Raw genomic sequence first — 26,416 nt, forward strand, 5'->3', positions numbered from 1 at the left:
ATAGATTGCCGGAAATTGTGAGAGAGACTCGTTTTGTGCGTTTGTAGAAGCGCCCATGTGAGATTCCGACTGCAGCCTTGGGAACACTGGCACCTGGGGTGGTCTGGGGTGGTCTAATCTATACTGGAGTGGAGTCTGGTGGAGTCTCTGCACCCAGATGCAGGCATTCTTCTCAACGGCTGCCAGGCGAACGAGACATCTGCGGACATGAATCCGACTGACAACGGTGACGAGCCACAAGGCGTATGGGGCATTTAGTAACATTGTTCAGACGGTGCTGAAGGAGCACAAGACCAGCCTTTGTAACAGAGAGCTGATAACCATGGTGAGAGCAGTTTTAAGGGAACAAGGCTGCAAGCAGTAACCTCTCCCTGAGGTTGATCCATCCGCCGGTGATGGTTGTTTGTCGCCAACGGTAATGAATGTTAAGTCGCCACCGGGTGAATGTGGGGCGAGAGAGGGAGAAGAGAACGAATACTCAAAAATGGGTTTTACTTGACCAACGGTGTGAAGCATCCCTCACATGCTTCAACTGTTTACACATATTAGAGAACAAGTGGCACATCCTCCAATTACGAGTGCCCTGAGTCCCTGACTGAGGGTACCTGGACTAAAGGCGAACTCTTCTCACAGACAATGTGAGTTCCGTTTATCCCATGGCCAATGCATTAATTCACTTAACAAATGGGCATAAACTACCATGACAATAATAGTTGAATACAAGCCAAAAGGCATTTACTATTTATGCAAAGATAAGACGGAAATCTTAGGTAATAATTACGATATTAGAGATATTTGAGCATTGCAACTTTGCAAGCAGAAGTAGCGGAGGAAAAAGAAAACAAAAAGAATAGAGGAGAAAATTCGTCTATATGTAAACGTCAAAAGGCTATTTTTAGCACTGAAAATTACTACACAAGTCAATAATCAATAATAAAACAGTAGCAAGAAACATAAACTCAAAAAGTGACTTGAACTTCGACCTATATGGTAAAACCACCTGTCTTGACTACCTATGTCATGACTTGAAATCATGGCACAAGAGAGGAATACATCACATTTGAAACACTTCCATGGGATCCACATACGTTACAATATGATGCTCCAAAATACCTACCGGAGGTTCAACCACTGCCGGATCTCGCCTGAAAGGAGAACTGACTTCAGTAACAAGACCACACAGAGAGGCATAAAAAACAAATGAATGAAAAAAAAGAAAAAACAGAAAACAGGATGCATACAACAGAAAACAGGATGCATAGGAAAATCAGTGCATAGTCGTCAAGGTGTTGCGTTGCCTAGGTGACTAGGTGCCCTTGGCTGCACCTCCAACCTGAATGCCTTGACTTGCAGAAACAGGGCACCCACCCAAATTACAAAAATGACAAAGCAGGAGCTTCATTAAAATATCGTTCATATCTTACTAATATATGTAAAAAAACAAAAAAAAAAGAATTTTTTTTATACTAATATTTTCTCTTTTACTTGCTGTATATTAAATTTTATCATAAAAAAATCTAGCTTTCTTTAGTTGCCAATTTGATATGAAATTAATATACTTGAAATACTAATGTCCAAGATATGATGATTTGCCATGTTTTGTGAGGAAATTTAGGGAATTGCTATTTTTTCAATTAAAATGCAAGCTGAATGGTATATAAAATTAGGGGCCTAGGCAAATTTTAATTTTTTATTTTATGAAATTCTTATCACCTAGGCACCCCACTGTTGCCCAGAGTCACTTAGACACCCTTGACAACTATGGATCAATGGCAAATTGGAACTCCTGAATAGAAATAAATATTCATCAATCTGAACACGGATATCTGTCAGTTTAGGGAGGCAGCAGTATCAAAATCTGCTACTTTCTACCCTCTTCCACAAACAAGAGGGATAAAAATATACCAACCCCAACAGACTTCAGAATTGGATAGAATGGTAGGTCTAGGCCAAACTACTAAATTAAAAAGATGGTGGAATGCCGCTCCCCACCTCACCCCACATCAGGTGAAAACATCAGAAGCATTTTTTTCTGACAAACAAAAGCATTGGCATTTAAACACTATATTAGAACAGATCTATACACCTTCCCCCATTTTGGTCTCCTCTAGAATCTGGTTTTACCAAATTAAAATTTTATAGGTGCAGCTTGAGGCAGTGTTTAGGTGTACCTAGGTAAAGGGGCAAGGCACATTTTAAGGCATTGACCTCACCTGAACCTGGTAAACCTTGCATGTTGGCCCAAGCACATACATTTTATAAATTTACCTTTTTTATTCTAGTACTTTCTATGCATTCTTTATATGTTCTAAACCTTTCTAATGGTCTATTTAACTTCTAGCTTACATTCTCTTGATGCTTGTGCACTAGTTGACTACCTGAAGCCAAGGTTCAAAGTATCAATTCACCTCTGTGTATCAGCAGAGGTGTATTGGAAATTCGAACAATATTCCTTTTTTTTTAGTTTTTTTTTTCAAGTTTCAGTTACAAGTATCGGTGAACAGTTGTATCGGTGTATCAGGGACCAAAAGATACCATAAGATACGCCCGATACGGAGTGTATCGTATTGATACTTTGAACCTTGCCTGAAGCCCTAGTTGTTGCAGAGAGGATATCAAATGGAAAAGTTCTCGTTAAAGAAGAGAAAAAAAACTAATATCTAGGTTTGGGGGTGCTGGTCTCAAACCTCCACATGGGCTTGTTTGGGCCCAATTGCCCTCCAACATCATATTAGTTACTTCAAGTGATGCAACTGGATCTGTTTGCTTTTACTCTTACTTTGAATTTATCTTGTATGTATTGTTTATGTATTTTGATTTGATCCAATAAGATTTTTAAACATTTTATTTAAATGTCTTTTAAAAGTAAGGTTTTTCATTTTTGTTTGTTTTATTTTAGCTTTTCAAAGAAAAACTCCTTGCTTGCTTTGTCCAACTGCACACCTCACCTTGCGCTTTGCACCTCAAACGCTAAAAGGTCCTTTGTGCTTTTCTTGCACCTCTTGCTTTTAAAACAGTCTTGGGGAATCCAGTTCAATCAGGTATGAGGATAAGCTAAACCTCTTAATTATTACAGCCTGCAGCCTGGTGGTGTAAGGTGATTCCAAAATGGTCCTTGGTTGGTTAAGGAGGACCAATACGGGCCCATGGTCTTATGGGTGCATAACAAGGGAGATAAGGCAATTGCCAGAGGATCTGGGATCAAAGCTATAAGTCAAGGTATGCCAATTGTGTGGCAGATGTGATAGCTAATAAGGGGTCACTTGGAATCAGTTGTTCTTGGGTTTGATTCCTTAAATGGGAATTGTAAAGGAAAGCAAAAGGGAGGCTAGTGGTGACTAGGCCAAATTTAAGGATGTCTGGTATGCCACCATGAACATTAATAGAGTGATTAATCATAAGACATCAAAAGCAGAGCAGGACCAGTGGGGAAATAGTAGATATCAGTTTCACTTAGAACAGAAAAAAAAAACATTGATTCTTTATTGGTAAAAGAAATAGCATAAATCGATACTAGCTCTAAGCTCTATGCATATAAAATTTGAACAGACTAATAAATTTTCTGCCCCTGCCTCCAACCCTAGCAAGGGCTTTATCCAAACATGGAACAACCCATACGTAAAAGGTTCAAGAAAGAAAGCTGTGAATATTAAATAATAATGTAATATTCTTTGTTTCTCAACTAAGGAAAAGAGCTTACCTGGTGTGGAGAGACTGACCGGGACTTTGACCTTGACTTTGATCTGCATTTTCAAGACAAGATCAGATGGATTAACCAAGCAAGCTGCAACATGGCAAAAATTCATCTGAAATGGTATGAAAGCTCTTAAAAGAAAATAATAGTACAACAACCAAATACCTGGCTGGAGATGCAGATCTAGATCTTGATGGAGATCTAGAGGCAGATCCATTCAATGATTTACTGATAAAGAGGTGAAGAAACAGTCATCAACTATGTCGAAAGACATAAAAATAAGAAAAAAAATTAAGTAAACCACAAAAAAAATGCCATGCACAGCATGATACCTCCGACTCTTCTTTATACTCCTGCTTCTGCTTCTACTGCGGCTTCTACTCCGACTATGACTTCTAGCTGGACTACCTTCATAGCTTCTCACCTGCAACAGTTAACAAACAAAAAAAGAAATAGAAGCATAAGCCCATTAAACTAAATAGCAGGAGATTCCTTGCATTCAAGCTTCATTTATTTAATAATTCATAAATTTATTTTTTCAGCATCAGGAAATCAAAATTTTGTTGACGAAAGTAAGAGAAAGTCCAACCATTTTCTGGTCTAGTTATCCACCTGACCAAGCAGAGAGCAGTTCATGTTGGTGGCAAAAACGTTTGCTCCTTTAACCGGGAATATAAGGAACCAAGGGTCCTCTATTCATGCTGCAACCCGCAAACCAACATACTATAACCTGGCAATCTCTTTCCACAAATGGCATTGTTCCAACCAGATGTATAGGCCAGTTTTAGCCCTTGGAGGAATGGCCTTATGTCTGAAGCACTTTGGTGTCAAATTTTGGATTAAGGGGAAAAAAACAGAAAAGATGCAGCATATTATGCATTTCTTACTTGTTAAGTCTTAGCTTCATGTCATTTGACCTTTGTTTGCCAACAACTTCAATTTGCCTTATGAATTAGAAGCAGACATGCAAAATCATAGTAATGAATAGAAAAGCGACAATGGAATTCCTGTACATTAACTACTAGTGGTAAATTTTAATTGTCAAATCTTGAAACTATTCTTCTAGTGTACAGGAAACTGGTCATGCATTGACAAAGCTTTAAAGAACAACAAGTCTCAATAGCCCAATGCTACGAGTGGAGAGGGAAGCAGCTGATCTGGAATCCAAAGTTCAGAAGGCCTCTTCTAGATCAAGAAGTGGAAGAGCTTCTGGAAAAATTAGAATGGAACCAGAATTTCTAGAGATGTAGAAGATGGTCTTTGGTGGAAAGAATGTAAGGCAAATTTACAGTTAAGTCAATCTACAAAGCTTTAACAAGAGAAGAAAGGGGCTCAGAGTCTCGGACCAGATAAAAGGAATTTGGGGTAACCCAGTTCCCCCAAGGGTAGAAGCTTTCGCATGGCTGGTAGCTCATGACAGCATCCTCACCTCTGCTCACCTGAAATCTAGAGGTTTACATCTTGCCAACTGGTGTTATATCTGTAACCAGAGGAAGAAACAGTCTTCCATTTGTTCTTTTCATGCAGTACAGCAAGTTCCATGGAAGTTCTTCTCTTTTCTATTTGGGGTGAGTGGATTTAATCCATCAACTTCAGCAGAAATTTTCTCTTTGTGGCCAAAACTCAGAGGCAGTAAGAGAGCTCAGATGATGTGGTGTTGTGTCCCTTTTGCAGTATGTTGGTTTATATGGAGGGAGAGAAATAGAAGAGTTTTTGAGAATAGATCAAACAACATTGAATACATGGTAGCCGCGGTGACAAATATGATTTCAGAATGGGTTCTCAAACTTCCAGATTTTGATCAAGTATCTGAGGCAGATTTGTTGGAAATTTTCTGGAATACCCTTGAATTACAGCCTTATAATGTAGAATCGTTTTCAATTTGAAGTTTTGAGAACATATGCAGCGTGTCATATAGACAACCAAGGATGCTAGGATGTAACTCTTTTTCCTTTTAATGAAATTTTTTTCTTGATTCCTCAAAAAAAACTAGTGATGCATTGACTCGAACACAATAGAAATAGAAGAATTACCCGAATATAAGCCCTTGCAAATGGATTTTTAAATTCTGAATCATCAAGCTTCCGAATCTGTATTACAGAATGAAACATCAGTTGTTTTTTATTGGCAGACAAGTTTTTGAATTTGAACACAATGCCAAATGCATTAAACCACAAAGATGTAAACAATAAAAATGATAGCTTACAGCATATTTCATGTCCTCATAATTTGTATAGTCTACTAGACCCATGGTTCCTGAAACAACACTCCGCATCTTAGTACAGTAAAAGTTTGCACAGAAACTATAGAAATCAAAACCAATAGCAAAATAAACAATGTCTGAGACAACCAGAGCTAATGTTGAATCCAAAAGTTGACCTTTTGGGTTATAACTGAGATAGATTGTGCAGACTACAGAGAGATTATGGTTATAATCTAATGCAAATATATTGATCATGAAAGTTTTACAAGTGTTCAAGGTACAAAATCCTTCTGCCTAGTCATATTGCATTATTGCCTCCCATAAACTAGGTCAAATGAGTCTACTTGTAACCATCACACTAATGCCTCAGGAGCTTTTGGCACTTTTTTTTTCAATGTAGACCGTGAACCATGCATTATTACCTTTTACAATAAAATAGAGCAATGCTTGATCCACTAGGCTTATATAACACACTTCAAGAGTATGCCATGGGGGTGATACATGCATGATATTGTTATCACAACGAACAGGATGATTTGTTATTACAAGAATTTGGCATCCAAAATTTAGCAATTGAAAGGGGTATGCATCCATTAAAGTAATTTCCTAGGAATTGAAGTTACCAGATCTCATAAAGGGATCTTCATTTTATATAGGAAATACATCATCCTAGATCTCCTCAAAGGCACAAGGAAGTTAGGATCTCAACCATAACATATGGGGAAATAGTGTAGAAATGTTACTAGATGCAAGAGTCCCAAAGGTTAGAAGGATATTGCATTTCTCATCGGAATGTTTAGTTAGTTTATGCATTCTTTCATTCCCTAAGCATGGGTGTAGGTGTACATGAATATTGATTGGGCAAGATCAATTGATGACTGCAGATCTACTACAGGTTATTACACCTTTGTCGGTAGAAATTTAGTGACTTGGAGAAGCAAGAAGAACATAGTTGCAAGATCTAGTGATAAGGTAGAATATCATGTCATGGCACATGGAATGGCTGAAGTACAGTGCTTAAATACTTTGATGGCTATAAGTTGGGATTTTCTATATCTGGTTCTATGTCTATTGCCCTTAGCATCGCCCACAACACAATCCAGCATGATAGGACTAAATGTATAGAGGTTAACAAGCTTAATTCATGAAATTTGAAAAGTTTGAAAAGGGCCTTCCTCTTGTAAGCTTTAAGAAGTTAGCTGACATATTTACAAATTGACATGTTCATGGACTGGGCTCAGATTGAGATTTTGCCAAAATTTGAATGGACCTAGCCCGAAACAGTGAAAAACGTTCATGGACTGAACCCAAAGCCCAGCTCATGAACAGGTCTACTTAAAAAGTTTACTGATTAACTTGCACCATAATGAGTTCTGTAACAAATTGGATATGGTTGATCAAGGGAAGTATTGTAATACTCATTTTGACATGTGTGGCACGAGAGTATTTCCGTCTTTTTAATTTTAAACTTAATAAAACATTGGTTTGGGTGCTGCCACACTTTTTTTAGCGAAGTGCTGCCACTTTTTTTATTTACAACTTGCTCTCTTCCTTTCTTCGCTTCCATCTATGACAAATAACACAAAGGAACTGAAAAACCTATAATACAGTTGCCAGCCCCAACCAGATACAACCAAGATTCAAAATTTTGACACATATTGGGGTGCATCGTATCATATCAGCCCTCCTGATACGCTAAAACATTAAATATTTTGAATTTATAATATTTTCAGGGGATAGGCCTTGCTAAGACCGGCCCCTGTGAAATTTTGAAAAAAAAAAGAACTAAAACAAAGGGAAGCAGGTGGTTCAAACCCCTGATACGATGTATTGATGCTTTGAACCATGGATACAACAGAACTCAAGCCAGATCTTGAGACCCCAAGCCAGCAGTCCCCTATTCAAGTTCAGACCAGCCCACACCTCTAGCCAACAATTCAACTTATGCATTTGTTCATCTATACACCCATATAAATGAGGTGTCCAGGTTAGATGATAGAGTGCTTTTGCCTCTAATGAAGTATTAGAATTGCTAGGGATCTTCCTCCAAGATATCCACCTGATAACCATTGAATCTCCTGTGATTATTAAGCTCAAACCAAACAAAGGATTCCAGCCCTTTGAAGAGGAGCAATGGATTCATCAAAAAAATAAAAAAAAATAAAAAGAGGAGCAATGGTCTCATTCATCAAGGACCTTCTCACAAGGCCAGAAAAGCTAAGCAGAATATATCCATCATAGTTCCTAAGCCACCTCCACCACAGCGGATGGGTTAGCTAAGCAAGGGGTATCAAGGGAACATTTATTCTGGGCAGCTATGTAAACTTTCATTTCTTAGTCTGATGTAGTGCTTTGTTATTGTTGTGGAGAGGTACCAGCTTGTGCCTCTCCTTTGGGCAGGCTGTATTGTAATTTCATTTTGATTATCATGAATAAATTACCAATCATTTATCAAAAAAAAATAAGCCACCTCCACCCCCTGTATTGCCTAAGAAACAGTTGCCAAAGTTAAGTAGTGGTCCTTTGTTGGACCAAATTAGCTAGTAGTTGCCATCCATACAATATGGAATCTTTAGAAGTACCTTTCAACTCAATGGTATAGATGTTTGCAACAAGGCCAATTAAAATCTTTGAGGAGCTGATTGCTGAAAACTCTTGAAACTTCTATAAACACTATAGAACAGCCACTCCAGTGTGTCTTCGCATAATCAGATAATCCTCCCTATTTTAGTCATGGTTTAAAGTATCGATACGATACGCCCCATATCGGGCATATCGTATGGTATCTTTTAAAAAAGATACGGTCCGAAACGCCTGTTTCCAGATGTTTCGGAACCCCAATTTTTTTAATAATAAAGAACATGTTTTTAGCTTCCCAAAAAACCAAAATTTGAAAAAAAAAACTAAAAAAAAAAGTCTTTCAGCCATTTCTAAGCACCAATACGTTACGGCCGATATGCGTATCGTATCGATACTTTGAACCTTGATTTTAGTGGAAAGAGAGCGAGATAGGTTTGAATAAGGTGGCATTTGCTGCATCTTTTCAACACGCCTTTTGGTCTGTGGAAAGCTCGAAGACTAAAAATGGTCTTTTCCATTTGGTATCATGTAGACTGAAAGACCCAAAGATGAGCATGCAGAAAGACCAAATTAGCCAAAAATCGGGAAGTTTCAAATGAAGCTTCTGGTCTTTCCACACTGAAAATAGCATTCCCATCTGTTTTTAACAGCCCAGTAGACCATGACATGAACCATAGTCTTGATCTTTAAAGACAAGACCCCAAAGGTTAAGTCGTCTTCTTATCTATTGGGCTGTTGAAAGATCCACCTAGAAAGACTTGCCAAACAGCCCCAAGTCTTTGGCATCAAAGTGGGAAGACTAAGGAACTCCAAATCCAAATGAAGGAAAAAGAGGTTCCATATAGCAAGTATGTAAAGACACAGATGCACACACTAGGAGAGATGCAGCAAGTTTTCCTTCTTCAGAACATGTTACCTATATTAACAAAACTGCAGAGCCACTTCCCAATACTTTTTAAATTAATCAGTTTTATAAAATATCAGTTGTTTGAGGATTAGCTTTATTTCTGTCTAGTGAGCTTATTGGGCCTATTATATGCTATTTGTGGCCTATATTAACAAAACTGCAGAGCCACTTCCCAATACTTTTTAAATTAATCAGTTTTATAAAATATCAGTTGTTGGAGGATTAGCTTTATTTCTGTCTAGTGAGCTTATTGGGCCTATTATATGTTATTTGTGGCTGGGTTGTTTGGTTTCTTTTTTATTGTTTGCTATTATTTATAGTTTCTGTACAAGCAGGGGCATTCTCGTCATTTTACTGTTCGTGACAGATAGCTTTGTAAGTAATGTTAAGAGATCGAACCAAGATTAGTTCCTACTTATATGTTTTTATTGGGTTGTTGTATGTCTCAGTTTTTAGGCCATATGTTACTTATTTGTTACTGGGCCTTGGGTCTTACATCTTTTATTTTATTGAGGTTCTGTCCCAACCAACTTATCAAGGGCAGAACTTTCATTATAATGTTTAGTTATAAGAAGTATTATAAAAAATAGGTTACAGGAGGGTGAGGGTAAAATCCACCCCAAACAACAAGAGATCACAGATTTTCCCAAAACAACTGCTGTAATCGCAAGTAGTAATATAGAGGTTGACGCCTCACACTTTTTGTTTCTTTCAGTATTCAGCTCTTTTGTCTTTTCTTCTCTCATCACTCTCCCTTCTCTTTTCTTCTCCAAGTCCAAACAAGAAACATCACATAACAAAGGGAGTTGCTCCTACTACACAAATCATTCTTGTATACCATTTAGCAGAGATAAATAACATCCTATTGTATCACGAAAACTGCCTGTAATATGTATAACACTATTGGATAAGCATACCATCACCATCACGAAAAACTTGGGCAAAACAGACATCACCAGCCTTCCGCATATGATCCTGAATAAAACATATCATGAGCAGAGTTTTTATGGTTAGGCTTTGGAAACTCAAAAACTTGTGTGACCAGTGATTAAGTAATAACACCCCCAACCCACCTTTAAATCTTGCCATGAAGCAGAAGAAGGCAGTCCACGAACAACAACTACATAGTTAGAAACCAGAAAACCTTCAGCACCATCCAAGATAACCCATACTCTATAGCAAACCAGAACCAAGACATATAAAGGACAAAAGGTCAAACAACAAGTCATATGTAAAGTGAGGAAAAATGAATGAACCTCGATATTCAGAGCGGCGTGAAACACTGCCAAAACGTCCACCACCTCCACCATGACCACCACGACGATCAGTTGAAGATGATCCCTTACCAACATGGGCAAGTTCAACCTGCAACAACAATAAAGCAAGAAATCTTATAAAAAAAATGAAATGTCATGTAAACCTGTCTTTCCCATCTATGTATGAGCAATCTCAACTTTAACCCAGGAAGAGGATGGTCACCTTGGAATTGGTCTACATAAAAAGGCGAAAAAGAAAATCCTAGCAATATTTTTATTCTATTCACGTCTATATATATATATATATATATATATATATATATATATACACTAAAGTAGAGCTTGCCATGTCAGCAGCCCTCTCCTTGCTTTGTTACCCAAACCGAGCAATTCTAGAGGGGGTGCAAGATTCCCTCTAGAAGCCCATGGAGTTGCCCCTCCCAAAACACTTAGCCAACCCCCCTCCTAAAATTTCTCCTAAACTATCTCTCCAACCTAAAATTCCTCTAAAACAACTCTTAGTTTATATTACATACTCAATAAACCAACTAAAAACCCAAAAAACATGGTAAAACTAATTAGTTAAATTAATTTGTGAAATAATTTTTATATTCTCAATAATTATTGATATTATTGAATAAATGTTTTAAAAACAACCTGGAACCAGAACTGTTTTGGCCACCGGTTTCCGGGTCGACGGTTCGACCGTCCGTTCCGAACGGGTGGCCTGTTCTGACAAAATAAATTAAAAAAAATAATTAAAAAATAATTAAAATTTAAAAACGAACAAAAAACATTGAACGGGTTGAGTGGGTCGACGGTTCGACCGCTCGGGTTGATCGATTCAACAGTTTTTGGCCAGGGTCCGAGTTTGGGGTAAAACGGAATCGGTTGCCTAGATGGTTCCCAGGTCGAACAATCTGACCGTTCGGGTCAACGATAGTTCGAAAACCATGTTAATCAATAATTATCAACACCTAAACTATACTTTTTTTTTGTAATTTTGGTAAATTGGAAATTTTAATTACTAAAAATTACATGCTGAAAATTACTGATTTGGGTAATTTAATTTCAGAAAGTTTTGAAAATTAATTATTGAAATCAATAATTACTGAAATTTTGATAATTAATTAAAATATTAATAAATACAAATTTATTAATTAAAATTATCGATCATTTTTCATTGAAAATTTTATTTCAATAAATATAAATTTATTTTTTACATTTTCAGTAATTTTGGTCAATTTCTTAATATTTATTGATATTATCAGATAATAATTAAAATCACATTTTTTAATTAAAAGTTTACTTTCAGAAAGATATTTATTAAAATAAAGGAAAATTAATATGTAAATAATATTTTAAATATATTTTGATATATAATAAATATTATTATATATTTAATACAATATTTACACATCCATCCATCCACGTCACCATGCCTCTCCTTGCTCCAAACCCCCATGCTGCTCTCTCCTCAATTCTCCCTCCCTCTCCCTTCCCACCACGCCATCTCCTAACTAAGACACAACTCTCTCTCTCTTTCTCTCCCTCCCCACACACTATCAATTGAGTAAGGTTCGGTTTTCATTAATCCAACCCATTTACTTTGAATGGTATATTAAAAATTGTTTATAATTAATAATTTCATTTTATTTTGTTATAACTCATGCCAAAATTAATTAATTATTTTCGTGGTTATATAAAAATTCCTAAATAATATTACTATTTCTAATAATTATTAATTTTTATTTTATTAATATTTTTAGGATTAATTACTAATATTTTCAACAATTTAGTAATAGTTTACCAACATTATTTAATTACTTTCAGGATTAATTACAAAATAGCAAAATTCACTTAAAATCTATTATTTATATCCATGATTTATTAAGAATTACCAAAATACATTACCTTTTTTAGTAATTAATATTAGTGGTATACTACCAAAATTAATTAATTACCAATAATAATTAATTTTTTATTAATATTAAATTTTAAAAATATTTGTTTTCATGAATAATTAAATTAATTATTTTCATTACTATTTTAATATTTTGATTAATTAAAAATCTAATATTTTATTTATATGTTCATCATTATTTCAGAATTACCAAAGTTTAATACCAAAATATATTACTGTTTTTAATAATTATAATGTTAGTGACATATTACCAAAAAAAATAATTATTTTATTAAGATTAAATTTTAAAATTTAATAATTATTTACATGAATAATCAAATTAATTATTTTATTACTTTTTAATAATTCATAATATTAGTTTTATTAATTAATAATATTACCGAATATTACTATTAACAACAGTAATAATTTTTATAAAATAAGTATAAGATTTATTAATTCATAATTAAGAATTATTAACAATAACTATAGATTTATTCATTTTTTAATATTAATTATAAAATTTAAAAATCAGTATTAACTATTTTTGTGAATAATTAAAAATACCTTAAAATATTAGTAATGGGCACTGCCAGAAGGTCCAAGTGGAGAAATACTTCCAAAGATCTTTACACCTTCGTCCATTGGCACCACCGGCAGGGTACACTGGGGAATTAATTCCAAAGATCTTTCCAGTAGAGAACTATTCAAGTGCCAAATAAATCCTTACCCTCAAACGACAGCCATCAAAGTTATAGCCATCTCGACCCCTGATTGCATCTTCAGCATCTCGAGCACTCTCAAACTACATAAGAGATAAGCAAAACATTATTGAACAACATAGGCAAAAGTTTTTTAATTTTGACACTAGATGTAATAAAGCATAAAAATTGTCAGAAGAGAAAATACCTCCACAAAACAGTATCCAGGAGGACGAGGAGGGATTTTCAGCTCAATATCCAAAATTCGACCATACTGCAGCAAATGAAAAACAAATTTTACACGATTCAATATTCTAAGATATTTAAAATATTTACCTAACTACAAAAAAGAATTGCCAAACCCACCATCTCTCAGCCTGTAATATAGATTAAATTATCTTCTAGAGTATTTTGTTGTGTGCATTATAAAAAGGTTTAGTATAAAACTATTCCAAATAATCCAATTAGCTATTTTGAATACTCAACAAAGGCAAAAACTTATCTAGTTGAAGTCTAATTAACTGATTTTTTTAGGGGGGGAGGGAAAAAAATATTTGTTGTCCGCATTCTCTTTTTATCAACAGAAAGGAGCTATTGATGAAGAGAATACCTACATCCTGAGCAAGAAAATGGAAACATTTCATCATTAGATTTAGTAATCGATTACAGTGCATCAAAATGAAGAATTTCTAGAGACTCCTGGTGTGGATATGCTGGCGGTATTGTAGAGCTTTGCCTTATGATCTTACAAACCAAAAGAAACTAACAAGGCAGACATCCTCCAATATTCATAATCAAAGGCTACTGGTGGAACATGCCTTCATCCTCCATTAGATTCCAATCTCTGCTGCATAATGATAGGAAGTACTTTTTTTCTTTTTCTTTTTTTTGTTATCAGCAACTGCCATTTCTATTTTTGTTAACTCCCAACATGAAACCCAATAAAAGTCTCATCCTTATTCACTTTCCTGCGTATTACTGAAATATTTCTCTTTCCTCTTGATTGGTTGCACCTTGCACATGCAAAGCCCAAGTCTAAACAACATTTCTAGAAACTAATGAGCTATCACATAGGTTCATCCTCAAATCATTTCATTCATGGAAATCTATATACAACCAATAGCATAGTTGTCAAGGTGACACCTAGGCAACAAGGTGCTCATGGAGGGTCGCCTTGTTTAATATCGCCAAGCAAATTTGTACATGATGAACTACTTTTATGTTATTAATTTTTTGAAAATATACTAATAAAATAGGCATTATTAAACTAAAATATTAATTTTGTGGGTTTATATACCAATTTCTTTGTACTGTTTTCTTATTTGTTAGGGTTCAATAAACACATATGTTGGCATATGCTGTCTTGAACCCTTAAAGACTTAAAAACTTGAACCAATAGCTAGGAAGAACTTAAAAGTTTGTCTAATAAACACATTCTTCTTCTTCTTCCACCTTTTCTTTTCTTCTTTTCCTAAGAGAAAGACAGGGGCCCAGCCCATATATTCTGAATTTTCTTCTCTCTATTCTTTTTCCTTCTCACTAGTATGCGGATTTTCTATATTTGAATATGCAGTTCATAATTTTTTATGAAAATTATAGATCATTATTAATGAATGATGGTTGCTAGTCACTAATGGAACCTACAGATTTATTTTTAAAAAAAAGTGCCCAGGCGCCCCCCCCCCCCGGTCACCTAACTTCACCTTGGTGCCTTGAAAATTATGACCAACAGGCTAACATCAAATGGTCACCCATTGTTAGAAAATACCCTAGCAAATTGCTCTCCTCCCATATGGACCATAGAATCATAGATTTATGCAAATCCACAGGATCTTTCCTCCTTTTTCAAGTGGAGAAAACATCTGCTGAAATGCTAAAATAAGCATTGTATTTATTATGGCTGCAATTCCAAATCCCTAAAACATGAGAACAAGAAACGAAGAGATGGATCATTATCAAGAAAATCCATCCCTCCCTCCCTTGAGGTCCTCTCCCATTATATACCAACAACACAGTGTTTTAAAAGCGCAAGGGCCAATTTGTGCCTGAGACGCAAGGCAAGGCGCACGCCTTTTTAAGAAAGGCGCAAAATTATTAAAAAAAAAGTTAAAAATATCAAAACATAATGTTAATAAAAATATAAACTTAAATTTTAAAATAAATGATTTAAAAACCTATTATCTAAAATTAAAATACATAAACATAACATGTAAAGTGTATTCAAATGAAAATTTAAAAATAAAAGCAAACATATAAAGCATTTTCAAGCATGTAATACCCATAATCTCTTTTTTCCTTAATTGCATTGCTTCAAGTAGTTAATGTGATGTAAAACACATTGCATTCTTGATTCTATGAGTCGCCTTTGTAGCATGCCCCTCGAGGCAAGCCCGAACAAGTCCATGTTAGGGTCCGAAAGTCTTATTTCTCACATAAAAAATAATGATTTTACAACTTTCGTTGCTTTTTAAGAAGATATTTTATTGCAATGAATGAATGAACAACATAAGCAAATAGGGGGATCTCGGAGCCCAGCCGTTAAGACTCAAAAATGAGCAAAAAGCACAAAATTTTAAAAGGCGCATGCCTGTGCACCTAGGCGTGCCTTTTAAAACACTGCAACAACATTTTAGCAGCAGAGCTTACAAATCTGTTTTTTTCCCAAGAAACTTGCACATTGATTTTTCACTTTTATCTCTTTCCCTAGAATGCCTTTTAAATCACTGCAACAACATATTAGCACCAGAGCTTACAAATTTGTTTTTTTCCCAAGAAACTCGCACATTGATTTTTCATTTTTATCTCTTTCCCTATAATCCCTTTAATAGGTAAAATTTGAAGTATGTAAACATAACCTCAAGAATACTCTCAATTGGCTTCGCCAGCGTAACTCTTATCCTCTCTTCCATCACTAATATTGGGTATTTTCCCTATTTACTTCTTATGAAGGATCACAACCCAATCTTGGGCCTGCCCATCCAAGGCCTTGGCCTCTTGGGAGGGTGGACTGAATATGACCTATCCATTGGCTTTTTTTTTGTGCAAAACTATTGCTCCCAGATTTGAACAAAGCAACAGCCCTTCATTTTTAGATAGAATAGAAAACCTATGGAATCCCCTCAAGCATCAATCTTAGATAAAGGATCAACAAAATCATTTGTTAAGTGAAAGATGCAAGTGTGCAAAGTTATTTGTATCACATCCATGAAAAATAACTTGCTCAAGTTGTGTGACTTGTGTCCAGATCACATAATTTGGGCTTGGGGCACGTTGTCAGGCAGTCAAGTGCTCTTTTTAATGGCATCAAAACCAAGCCAAATGGGTAAGCTTTAAATCCTTAAATTCAGGCCATGCAAAGTGAACTTGTGATTATGTTTTCTCTTTCTGCAGTGTTCCAATACATTGTCTAGAACCATTTTATTCATCTCAATAAAAATTTCAATTTACTGATCAAAATAATAAAAAATTTTTGATTAATTGGGTTGATAAAAAGTGAGTGCACTTGTTGGGTTGGTCTTCTTTTAGTGAATGAAATCCACCATCCAAATATTTAAGTAATCTTAGCACAAAGATCACACATGTTTACACCCGAATCAATTAATATTTTCTGTTTTGTTTGATTTCTTAAGTGAATACCCCATCAACAGTCCGAACTCTAGAATGTGGTTTCTGTTTGTGAAACAAAGAAGTGTTGACCAGATAAGAAGTAGGTTTATAAGGTGGTTAACTGGTTTCAACATAAAGATGATGGCTTGTGTCTCATTGCCATGATGAATTGCAAGTTGTGGATAAGGCTGTCACTAAAAAGATCTGCATGTTCATTTGCAGATTACTCACAGATCTGGAATCATCAAATGCAAAATAACATCAAATCCATAGCAAAAAGGAAAATGAGAAAATTTATCAAGAATCACAAATAATGTGCCAAATACAAAATTGTAAACAAATCAATGCCAGTCATGGTATATGTCAATACCAACTCAGAACCATTAATTGAATGCCATGCAGAGGTGACAAAAATGCATAAATAGTAATCCTTCAAGCAACATTGAAAGAAATAGCCAACCAAACCTTATAGAATAGATCTTCAATTTCCCACTCTCGAATATCTGAGGGCAGGTTGCCAACATAGATTGTGCGAGCTGAACGACCACTCATTCCTAATAATATAGAAACTTCAATAAACAACCTTTGCTGCACAGACAAAAAGGCATATCATAATAAAGATGGCTATACTCTCATCCAAAATCAAATCATTCCAGCCAATGATATTAAACTATTTCTGAGCACCATGAAACTGTTTTACGAGAACATAATCAAAGCAAAACCAAAACCATGAAGCAAACCAAGAGAGCAATCCTCGATGTGAATGGTGCTCCACAAGCTCCATTGCTCATATGCTCCAAGATGCTCCACGGCTATAATAAATTTGAAATAAATTTTTTATCTCCTCATCCTCTCTGATTTTATGCAGAGGCGCAGATGATATCGTGAGCATGAGATCAAAATACACAAAACTCCACCCCGATTTCTCCCACTCCCTCTCTACACCCCTATGTATGGTTGCAAAGCTCCTATTTGTTCCAGCGCCTTTCATCTATCATAAAGAAAGTGTCCGTGTTATTACACACAATAAGGCTGGCAAAAGAGATGCGCATTTACCTTAATCAGCTTTCTTCACAACTGCAAGAAAAGAACCTGGAGAAATATGCAATATATACCCTCAGTATCCCGCTTTTCTCTGTATATTAGCAATAACTCACAGCCTTCTAGGAGATTAGTTAAGGAGGAAAAGGGCGAGGCCCTCCACAAAACTTCCATTTTGCTTCATTTAAGAGTACGAATGAAATTGTTCCTAAATTAAACATAAGCGAAGAGCCATAAGGCAAAAAAAAACCGTTTACCAAATAACAAATTCTGTTTTTCTAGGTTTTACTTGTAAAAAGTAAAGGAAAAATAGAAACTCCAAGAAGTTCCAATCCTGGAACTTGTTTTTTCCTAATGCTTTATTTCTCGTCTTTCAGTTGTTGAAGTCGAAGTCTTCGCTTGTTCTATGTAGTCAACTAGTCACTGTTTGATGGGTACGAGCTAATCCTTCCAATTGAATGCTAAACACAACAATTCATATCAACGTTGGCTCGCTAACAACATTCAAATAAGATTTCGTCATACAGAGTCAAGTTGCGATTCAATGAACTACATCGCTCTCAATAAATCTATAAGAACACAACAATTACCGTCTATTTTAGTAACCCTTTAACGAATCGATGATTTTGAGTGAGACGATAAAGAGTCGTATAAGAAAGTATTACAAAATATAATCCCCGAAGCATCCGTGCAAGGAGGATGGGAAAGAAATAATCACTCGAATGATCGAATCTTTAAAAGATAACGCCCCCCAGACCAACTAGCAACAAATGAACGAAAAATAATGTTTAAAAATGAATTAAAAAAGGGAAAAAAAAAACTAGGAAGAGAAAACGGAACATCATACCAAGATCAAGAGTATGAATGCCCTGCCTCTGTCGATCAATTATTTCCTTTCCTTCACCGACAGAAATCTGCGCAAACAGTAACTCGAGCAAACAGTGACGGAGGTTAGGGTTTCTTGAGGGAACAGCTTCAGAGAAAAGTGTTGGAACAGAGACAAATCGCATACAAAAGATACAAAACCCTCTCAGTCCAACCGGGACCAAAAGATCCAAATAGCTGAATGGCAAGTCGGGTGGCTAATTGGGAGACGGGATCTCCTGAAAGCAAGATCTCTGCGAACACTTTGGCACGAACATCCTACCACAATTTGAGAACATCTCCACGTGAATTTGACAACTTGTACGGAAGATATTTCCGATGTGCGGCTAGATGGCATGTGCGCAGAGTCGAAGAGATTTTCCGTTCCAGCTCTTAAAGCCCGTTTGAGAGGGTTTCGGTTTTGATTGAGCTTTTCAATGAAGCCGCTTCAAAACTCAAAAGTTATGAAAGCTGCGTTAATCCCCGGCTCCCCGCCAAAACGCAGCTTTGATAGTTCACGGTTCGGTAACCGAACCAGTTTGTGGAAAACTGATAATAAATGCCGAATTGAAGTAAATCGGTTAATCGGTTGATCAGTTTGGTTAACTATTGGTTCGTTAATTTTTTTGTTTTTTTGATATTTATAAATATATATATAAATAAATATAAAATAAATTTCTTAAATTACCCTTATAATTTAATTAATTGACTAAGTATACCTTTGTTATTTGAAATTTGATTAATTGACTAAGTATACCCTTGTTTCTAACCATTGTCTAAATCTTCCCTCATCATTAATGTCCCTCATAAATCATTCAAATGTACCATCACATGACTGTTATAACTTTGAAAAATCCCAACATTACCCTTTTTATGTTCAAAAATGCCCTTTCAAAAATCCCATCATGTAACCCTTCAAGTCTACCTTAAAGTAACCTCATATGATTGACCCACTCACTTGTATCGTATCAGCTCGAGGAGGAGAAGGGGAGGGACCGGCACTAGCACCGCGGTCTGCATCGACGTATTTGCATGGGAAAAGTATATATATATATATATATATATATATATATATGGCACATGTTCATAGAAATGCCTGACTACACAGTCGCATGCCCCGTTTGGCCCTTGCACATGCCCACCCTGCACGCCCCTACGCATGACTACCCCACTCGACCTTTGCATACGCCCACCTCGCATGTAAAAGCGAAAGAAACCCCCTGCAAAAGCGACCAAAATTTGTACATGGATTAGTATACAAAACCCTCACCGCTTTGATTAGGGTTTATTAATGCTAAAGAAACAAAAAAAAAAAAACGAGTGATCAATACAAAATCCTCACCATTTTGATTAGGGTTTATCATTATACCTCCGTCGTTCGATAGTTGTAGCGTCGTTCGGTAGTTGTCACTGGCGATGGCGCTCCATCCCTCTTTCGAGCGACATGTTCAGCTGATGGGTTGAGTATTTGAGTGACGTTAGAGTTAAGTTAAATGAGGGATACAAGTGTAACTTCACAGATCAGCTAAGTGTTTGAACTAAAGGTAAAATGAACATTTGACTTTTTCCATCCATGCTTAACGACCCTTGGAAAATTTAGACAATAGTCAGAAATAGTAGGGGTAGCATCAGTCGATTTTCAAACAGTAAGGGTACACTTGATCAATTAGCTAAACCATAATAAATTTTAGCAATGCATATAAAATATTATATTATATATTTTAAATATGACAATTTTCTTAAAGTACCCCTAAGTTTTTAGACAATTACCAACTAAGGGCTAACTTAGTGTGTTAATTGGTTTGTTCCAGCATTGATGCGGATGTCGAATCCCACAACCGGCACTTTGGAGGAAAAGAGGGTCAATGGGAATTTTTTAATGGTGCATGGCACCAAATAACCAAAAACAAGTTTTATGACAATTACCATAGTCACTAAATATTAATTAGAAAAAGCAAAATGTCAAATTTACCTTCCATTATTTCTAAAATTTTCAAAATAAAATCCAAGTGATTTTTTTCATTGAAACTTGTTTGATGGTGTTGTCATATCTATTCAAGCATGGACCACCACCAAATTAGAATCATCCCTCCATCAACTGTTCCCCCAAAGCTCTTACTTCAACATGGCTTGAGACTCTAACTTCCATCATCCGAACTAAGCTTGTAAATGGAGAAAATTCGAATCAAATCAGGCTATATTCAAATTCAAATTTGATTAAATATCAATCGAATATTCAAAACTACCAACTGAATTCAAAATCAATTAAAATATTAAATATTCAAATAGATTCAAATTCGACCAATTCCTTTCCTTCAAAACCCTAACGTAGATAGATGCATTGAGAGAAAAGGAAGAAGCACCTGTGATGTTGATATTGTTCATGGCTTCATGCCATATGTCCTCCATAAATAAAACTAACAAGCAGCAAGACATGGAACAAGAGAAAAAAGAAAAAGAAAACAATTATTGTTGGGGTGATGCTAGAGACGCTAGAACGGTTCACTTGTTGTTCCTCAAAGTATGGATGCATCACTATTGTTTGGGTATGGATGAATCACCTATCATTCTTAAAAAATTGTAGGAAATGTTAAACATTGATGGTTGCAACTCGGCAGATCTAGTGAATGGCAAGATCTATTTAAACATGTAAAAGTTGCAAAGAACATAAAAAACTAGAGAGAGAAAGAGGGAGGGTTATCGAGAACTTCAGATCGATACATGAGTATGGTGACATCATTGCAGCCTTTTAGCAAATATGTCACTTTATTCTAATGGGCATTTGAGTTTAAATTAATATATATTCTATTATATATTATTAATATATTAGATTTATATAATAATCGAATTCGAATATCAATCGAATTGGATCAAGATGAATTTGAATTCGATAAATTAGTCGACATGATATAAAATTTGTATTCAACCATTAAGTTTATAGAACCATTTGAATTCTATTCGATTATATCAAATGTCGAATTCGAAATCAAATAGTTTGATACCATTTACACTCATATGCTAATAGCATGAAGAGGAAGTCTTTTGTTTTGTAAGTATCGAAATAGAAAAGAAAAAACAATGGCAAATTTCTTAAAATACCCCTAAGGTTTAACTAATTGACTAACTCTACCCCGACTGTTTGACTATTGTCTTAAAGTACCCTTACTATTTTTGACAATTGACTAGCTCTACCCCTATCATTAACGTTCGTTAATGTTCCGTCAAAATCCGTACACACATGACACCTTGTGACGTATAAATATTTTCAAAACTCAATACTACCCTCAATCCCTCTTCTCTTCACTTCCCTTGTTCCTTTTATTCAACCTTCTCTTCTTTGACAGCAACACCACCAGCAAAAACAACAACAACGACACCACTACCGAAAGGAACTGAGGCAAGCTTCTCCCTACTAGAGGTTATGCAAAGAAGGGCAAAGCCAGAGAATCCAATTCCTACCCAATATTCAAAAGAAAATTATCTTGAGGGTTTGAAGGAGATAAGAGATGTATTAGTTTCTATAATCAATTTGCAAACGGTTTGGGTTGAGAATTTGTGGGTAATATTCAACAAAATTGCAATCCAAACTGGTCCCACTAGGTCAACATGCCACCGATCGAAGATTCAATGCCTAAAACTAAAAACCCTCTTAAAGGAGTTGTAGGTACATATTGGTCACTAAGACCATCAAAGTACAGAGGGTGTCAAACCAACACTACACATATGCTTGCAATGAACTCTTAAACCATTGCACATTTGTGATGAACTCATACTCGAAATGGGTCGCAATAAACCTTAGACATGCATAAGCCAGCAATAAAGCTTAGGCACGCATGAATTTGCGATGATCTATATGACGCGCACGGATTTGCGATGAACTTCAGATGTGTGCAAAGTTGCAATGGACATGTGATCACTACAGAATTGCAGAATCACAAAAGATCGGGAATAAATACCAATTACACGTGCGTTTATAAATTATGCATGTGATAAAGCGCCACGCGGGTTTAATAAAAGCGCGCCCGTCGAATGATGACATCATCCACGACATGTAAATATAAAAGGATCACATACGGAGAGAATCCAAAGGAAAATGATTATCTAATTATGTTCCCTTAATATTCAAACAAAATGAAATACCTTATTTCCTTAAAAAACTCTTTTTCTTTATAAAAGGGTGGAGACAACACAATAATAATTTTTGACATAGGATATTTCTCATGAGACTCCCTCTTCCTTCCTTGTCTATTCCTCACGTCCTCTCTCTCTCCCGTCACCATCCCTAGACTTTCAGAGACTGACCATTCCCCCATTGTCTAATCACCCCTAACCTACATTAGAATCTCTGCTCGATCTCTGATCTTCGGAAAATATAACGTAGATTTCATATCGTTACGTATAAGCTCCATCATGATCCATTCGTCGAGTGAGACTCTAAGACGATTCAAGGCAAGTTTTGATGGAGAACTGGAGATTTATGAGACCTTGTTCCAGTCTCCAGATTTGAGTCATTTGATTCTCAAAAACTAAAACGACATCGCCAAAAATCCTCTTGGTGACGGACGACCAATTCTATTGTAGAATCACAGATTTATTTTCAGCACTACCGTCTCGAAGCTCCAAAACCCCTCATCTTTCTTGTTGGCGGCCTCTTTCCATGCCCTTGGATTGCAATCGCCAAGTATTAGATCCCCAACATGTTACTTTCCTTGTGCGTGTGCAAGGTTAAGACGGGTTTGCATGGCAGCCAGATTTTCATCAAAAGCATACCTCGGAGAAGGATCCCAAAAGTGACTCACAAGGCAATAACCACTACGATGGCTCCAAGATCCAACTAACACCTTCGGGCGCAACAAGTTGAACTCAGATTCTGTCCATCGTCCCTAATTCCTCAAAGTTTATCCTTCAATCTTGCTACACAATCCTCGATGACCCCCTGTTTGTTTTCTCTCAATATCTTTCTCTCATCAGCTGAACCAGGACTACAACAATTTCTCTCATTGACAAACCAAAGTTCACAGCATTGACGCCATTTTAACAATTCAGGGGTCCATATTTCAAAACCCCTAATTTTCTTTGTGTTAAAGAGTAGCCTGTAGGATAGAAGCTTCTATATAGAACTGAAGGTTGGGGATTTTCAGCCATCAACCTTAGTATGCACCCCTGAAAGTAGTCGCATTACTCCAAAATCGAAGCGTATATCCGTAGTTTTCAGAGGAAGCCTCTCTTGCCTGAACTTTTGCCTTACTTTGGAGGGATGCAACCAGAAGAGGTAATTCTTTCCAAAGGTATGCCTTTGATTATTCTTATACTTCTTTCCCAAATTCACTTGTTCTTTATGTTTTTATTGAATTATATTACTCATTATTTGATGATTGAAGAATAAGAGAGAAATTATTGGTAAATACATTGATAGATAACATAACATGTTAAATGTTTTTCTAAGACTTCCATGGATTGGATTATGTTTAGAGTAATAATGCCCAAGTATAGTTGCTGGAACCTAATGCGAATCATCAGCTATAGTTATGATGCCTTTCTAAGTGCTGTGAATGAATCTAGTTCCATAGTAGGTCTCCTTAGTTTAGTGTGACCGGTGCAAAAGGAAGTGTAGGGGATGTTTTCAATACTTCTACAAGCATTTTATTTATCGTTCTAGTTCATCAGTTAGCCATCCATCTCACAGTGGTCATCAGATTCAAAAAGCTAATATGATTTGACCAAAAGTTATTGCTTTGGTATCAAATGCCAATTGTGAAATGGCCATAGAGAATGGATGGTTGTTAGGTTGTTCCTTGGGTTCTTGTTGGAATATTTGGATTTGATATGATCTTGGTGTTGGGTCTAGATTGATGGTCCTTAAGATTTTAGAATACATAAGTATCTCAGATGTCACATAGCATTATTACCTACTATACCATGTTTAGAGGGGGGTGATAAATTTCTTTTTTTTTCCCCTTTTTGTGTTCTTATTTTGTTGAATTTAGTCATGTTAATCAAATTTAGCCACTGCCAACTGCCATCATCATTTAAAACTATTCCTGATTACATTTCTTACGATTTTCTTTTTGGGGGAGACTTGTAACTCTCATTGAAATAAATTATATTTTTTATAATCATAAATGACTTGCTAGCTCATTTAGCATCTAGGATTGACGAACCATAATTATAAATAGTTTGCTGACTCCTTTAGGATCGTAGGATAGTTAACTTTGAATATCACCTTTTGTATAAACATCAAAAACTAAAGGTGGTGATCAGTTATTCAGTTTACGTTTGGGAATGGAATTCTACCATAATTCCAGCTATTGGTCAATGCTCTGTTTGAAAAAAAAAATGAAACTAAAACTTGAGAGAAGATTTTTAACAATGAGTATTGAACAATGAGTTTTTTTTTTCAACTGATTGTTGTTTCTAATCTACTGAGTCCCAAAGACCAAACAATTAGTCTACCTAGAAACTTCAAATTTAGCTTACGCATGATGCCTCCTTTGTAAATATGAGACATAACTAAGGCACCCAACATTGGATCCCAGTTTTGAACTCACTAGTTAATTCATTGTTGTACGGATAAAGTTCTATCAATAGTAGATGCAGACGCCATTGAAAATCTATCAAAACAAAGCACCATTATGTGCCTTCGATAGGTTGAGCTAGAGATAAAACTAATGTATTCAAACTTTTATGTTCACATGCTATAAACTGTTACTCTTGCTAAAGTTGTGCATCATTTTATAGAAAAAAAATACTTTTCAAAGCTGCCAATGTGTTCTCTTTTAGGCATTTGTTGAGCCTTGTCGGTTTGAATGCTCAATTTAGTTATGCGCTTTCCAATTTTGGCAGATACATTGTCATGTACAATTAATCCTTAGGTATTGATTTTCTTTTATTTCTACTATCAAATAAGAGTTTTGAATAATGATAGTAATGATAACAATAACCACTTGTTTTCGTATTTAATTGCCACCTACTAACGTGCTAGAGAGTCAAATCTCAATTGATTGATTACATTAAACTAAACGGGCCTTCTTTTTGTTACTCCCTCAAGACAAGACTCTGGCTATGGGAATAGATTTATGGGGTATTTAACGACAAAAACCACATTGGGTCCTTATTAATAATCTTTGAACTAATAGTAACACCCTTGTAAATGTGTAAAATTATACCTAGACAAGCAATGACTGTGGTCACTTACATTATAGGCTAACCAATCTTAGGAGGGAATTGTTTTTTGAACCAAATTAGGGTATTTCGAATTTGTATACCTAGGAACTATACAATCTTATGTGCATATAACCAGACAACACTAGACCCTTTGTCTTGCTTTAATGAGAAGAGTACAAGAATTCCATACTCTTGCTGAAATAATTGATAAACTGATTGACCGCCATTAGTGAGCTTGTGACGAGCTCAGAGGGATTTGACTTGAGTTGGATTTTTCTTTGCTCTGGTTGAGACTTAGTTTTGATTCTCACAGACATAGCGGTGATTCATTTAATTTTCTATCATTCAAGACGGTAATCGGCGAGACAATGACCAATACATGTGAGAACCTCAAACTAGTGCCCACTTCAACAATGAAGAATCTCACGTTTCTTTGGATTTGGTTATCATCTTTTTGAACCTCCTCTTCTTAGGAATATTATGCAGGAGTATCGCTA

The 26,416-nt window shown here is 35.7% G+C and overlaps 1 protein-coding gene across 9 annotated transcripts; it reads right to left on the reverse strand.

Annotated features, from left to right (window-relative positions):
- Window positions 1-851: 851 nt before the first annotated feature.
- Window positions 852-19,282, reverse strand: LOC148864344 (serine/arginine-rich splicing factor SR34A-like). Of its 9 annotated transcripts, none has more exons than XM_088977415.1 (15): window positions 18,739-18,947; window positions 17,907-17,942; window positions 17,591-17,841; window positions 17,316-17,438; window positions 13,453-13,518; window positions 13,274-13,348; window positions 10,641-10,749; window positions 10,458-10,504; window positions 10,302-10,359; window positions 5,901-5,950; window positions 5,728-5,784; window positions 4,027-4,118; window positions 3,860-3,922; window positions 3,701-3,743; window positions 852-1,145 (listed from the first exon to the last, which is right to left on the reverse strand). In XM_088977415.1, the coding sequence occupies exons 3-15, from the start codon at window positions 17,639-17,641 to the stop codon at window positions 1,125-1,127; spliced, it is 855 nt and encodes a 284-aa protein (XP_088833541.1). In that variant the 5' UTR covers window positions 17,642-17,841; window positions 17,907-17,942; window positions 18,739-18,947; the 3' UTR covers window positions 852-1,124. The 9 variants fall into 9 exon arrangements, with proteins under 9 accessions (XP_088833541.1, XP_088833539.1, XP_088833540.1 ...); XM_088977413.1 differs by having other exon boundaries at window positions 17,579-17,841; window positions 18,739-18,886; XM_088977414.1 differs by lacking the exon at window positions 17,907-17,942 and having other exon boundaries at window positions 18,739-19,022.
- Window positions 19,283-26,416: the final 7,134 nt, after the last annotated feature.

This window comes from Nelumbo lutea, chromosome 3 (genome assembly GCF_056320005.1).
Source record: "Nelumbo lutea isolate HS-2025 chromosome 3, American lotus-T2T, whole genome shotgun sequence".
In the NCBI taxonomy this organism is placed as follows: domain Eukaryota; kingdom Viridiplantae; phylum Streptophyta; class Magnoliopsida; order Proteales; family Nelumbonaceae; genus Nelumbo; species Nelumbo lutea.

Excerpts from the sequence above, each read along its gene's own strand:
- LOC148864344 (XM_088977411.1), bottom strand. The coding sequence starts at position 18,901 with ATGCGATTTGTCTCTGTTCCAACACTTTTCTCTGAAGCTGTTCCCTCA. Across the intron at positions 13,519-17,315 it reads TTGAAGATCTATTCTATAAG|TATGGTCGAATTTTGGATAT; the intron begins GTTTGGTTGGCT and ends CATTTGCTGCAG. Across the intron at positions 10,360-10,457 it reads CTTCATGGCAAGATTTAAAG|GATCATATGCGGAAGGCTGG; the intron begins GTGGGTTGGGGG and ends TGTTTTATTCAG.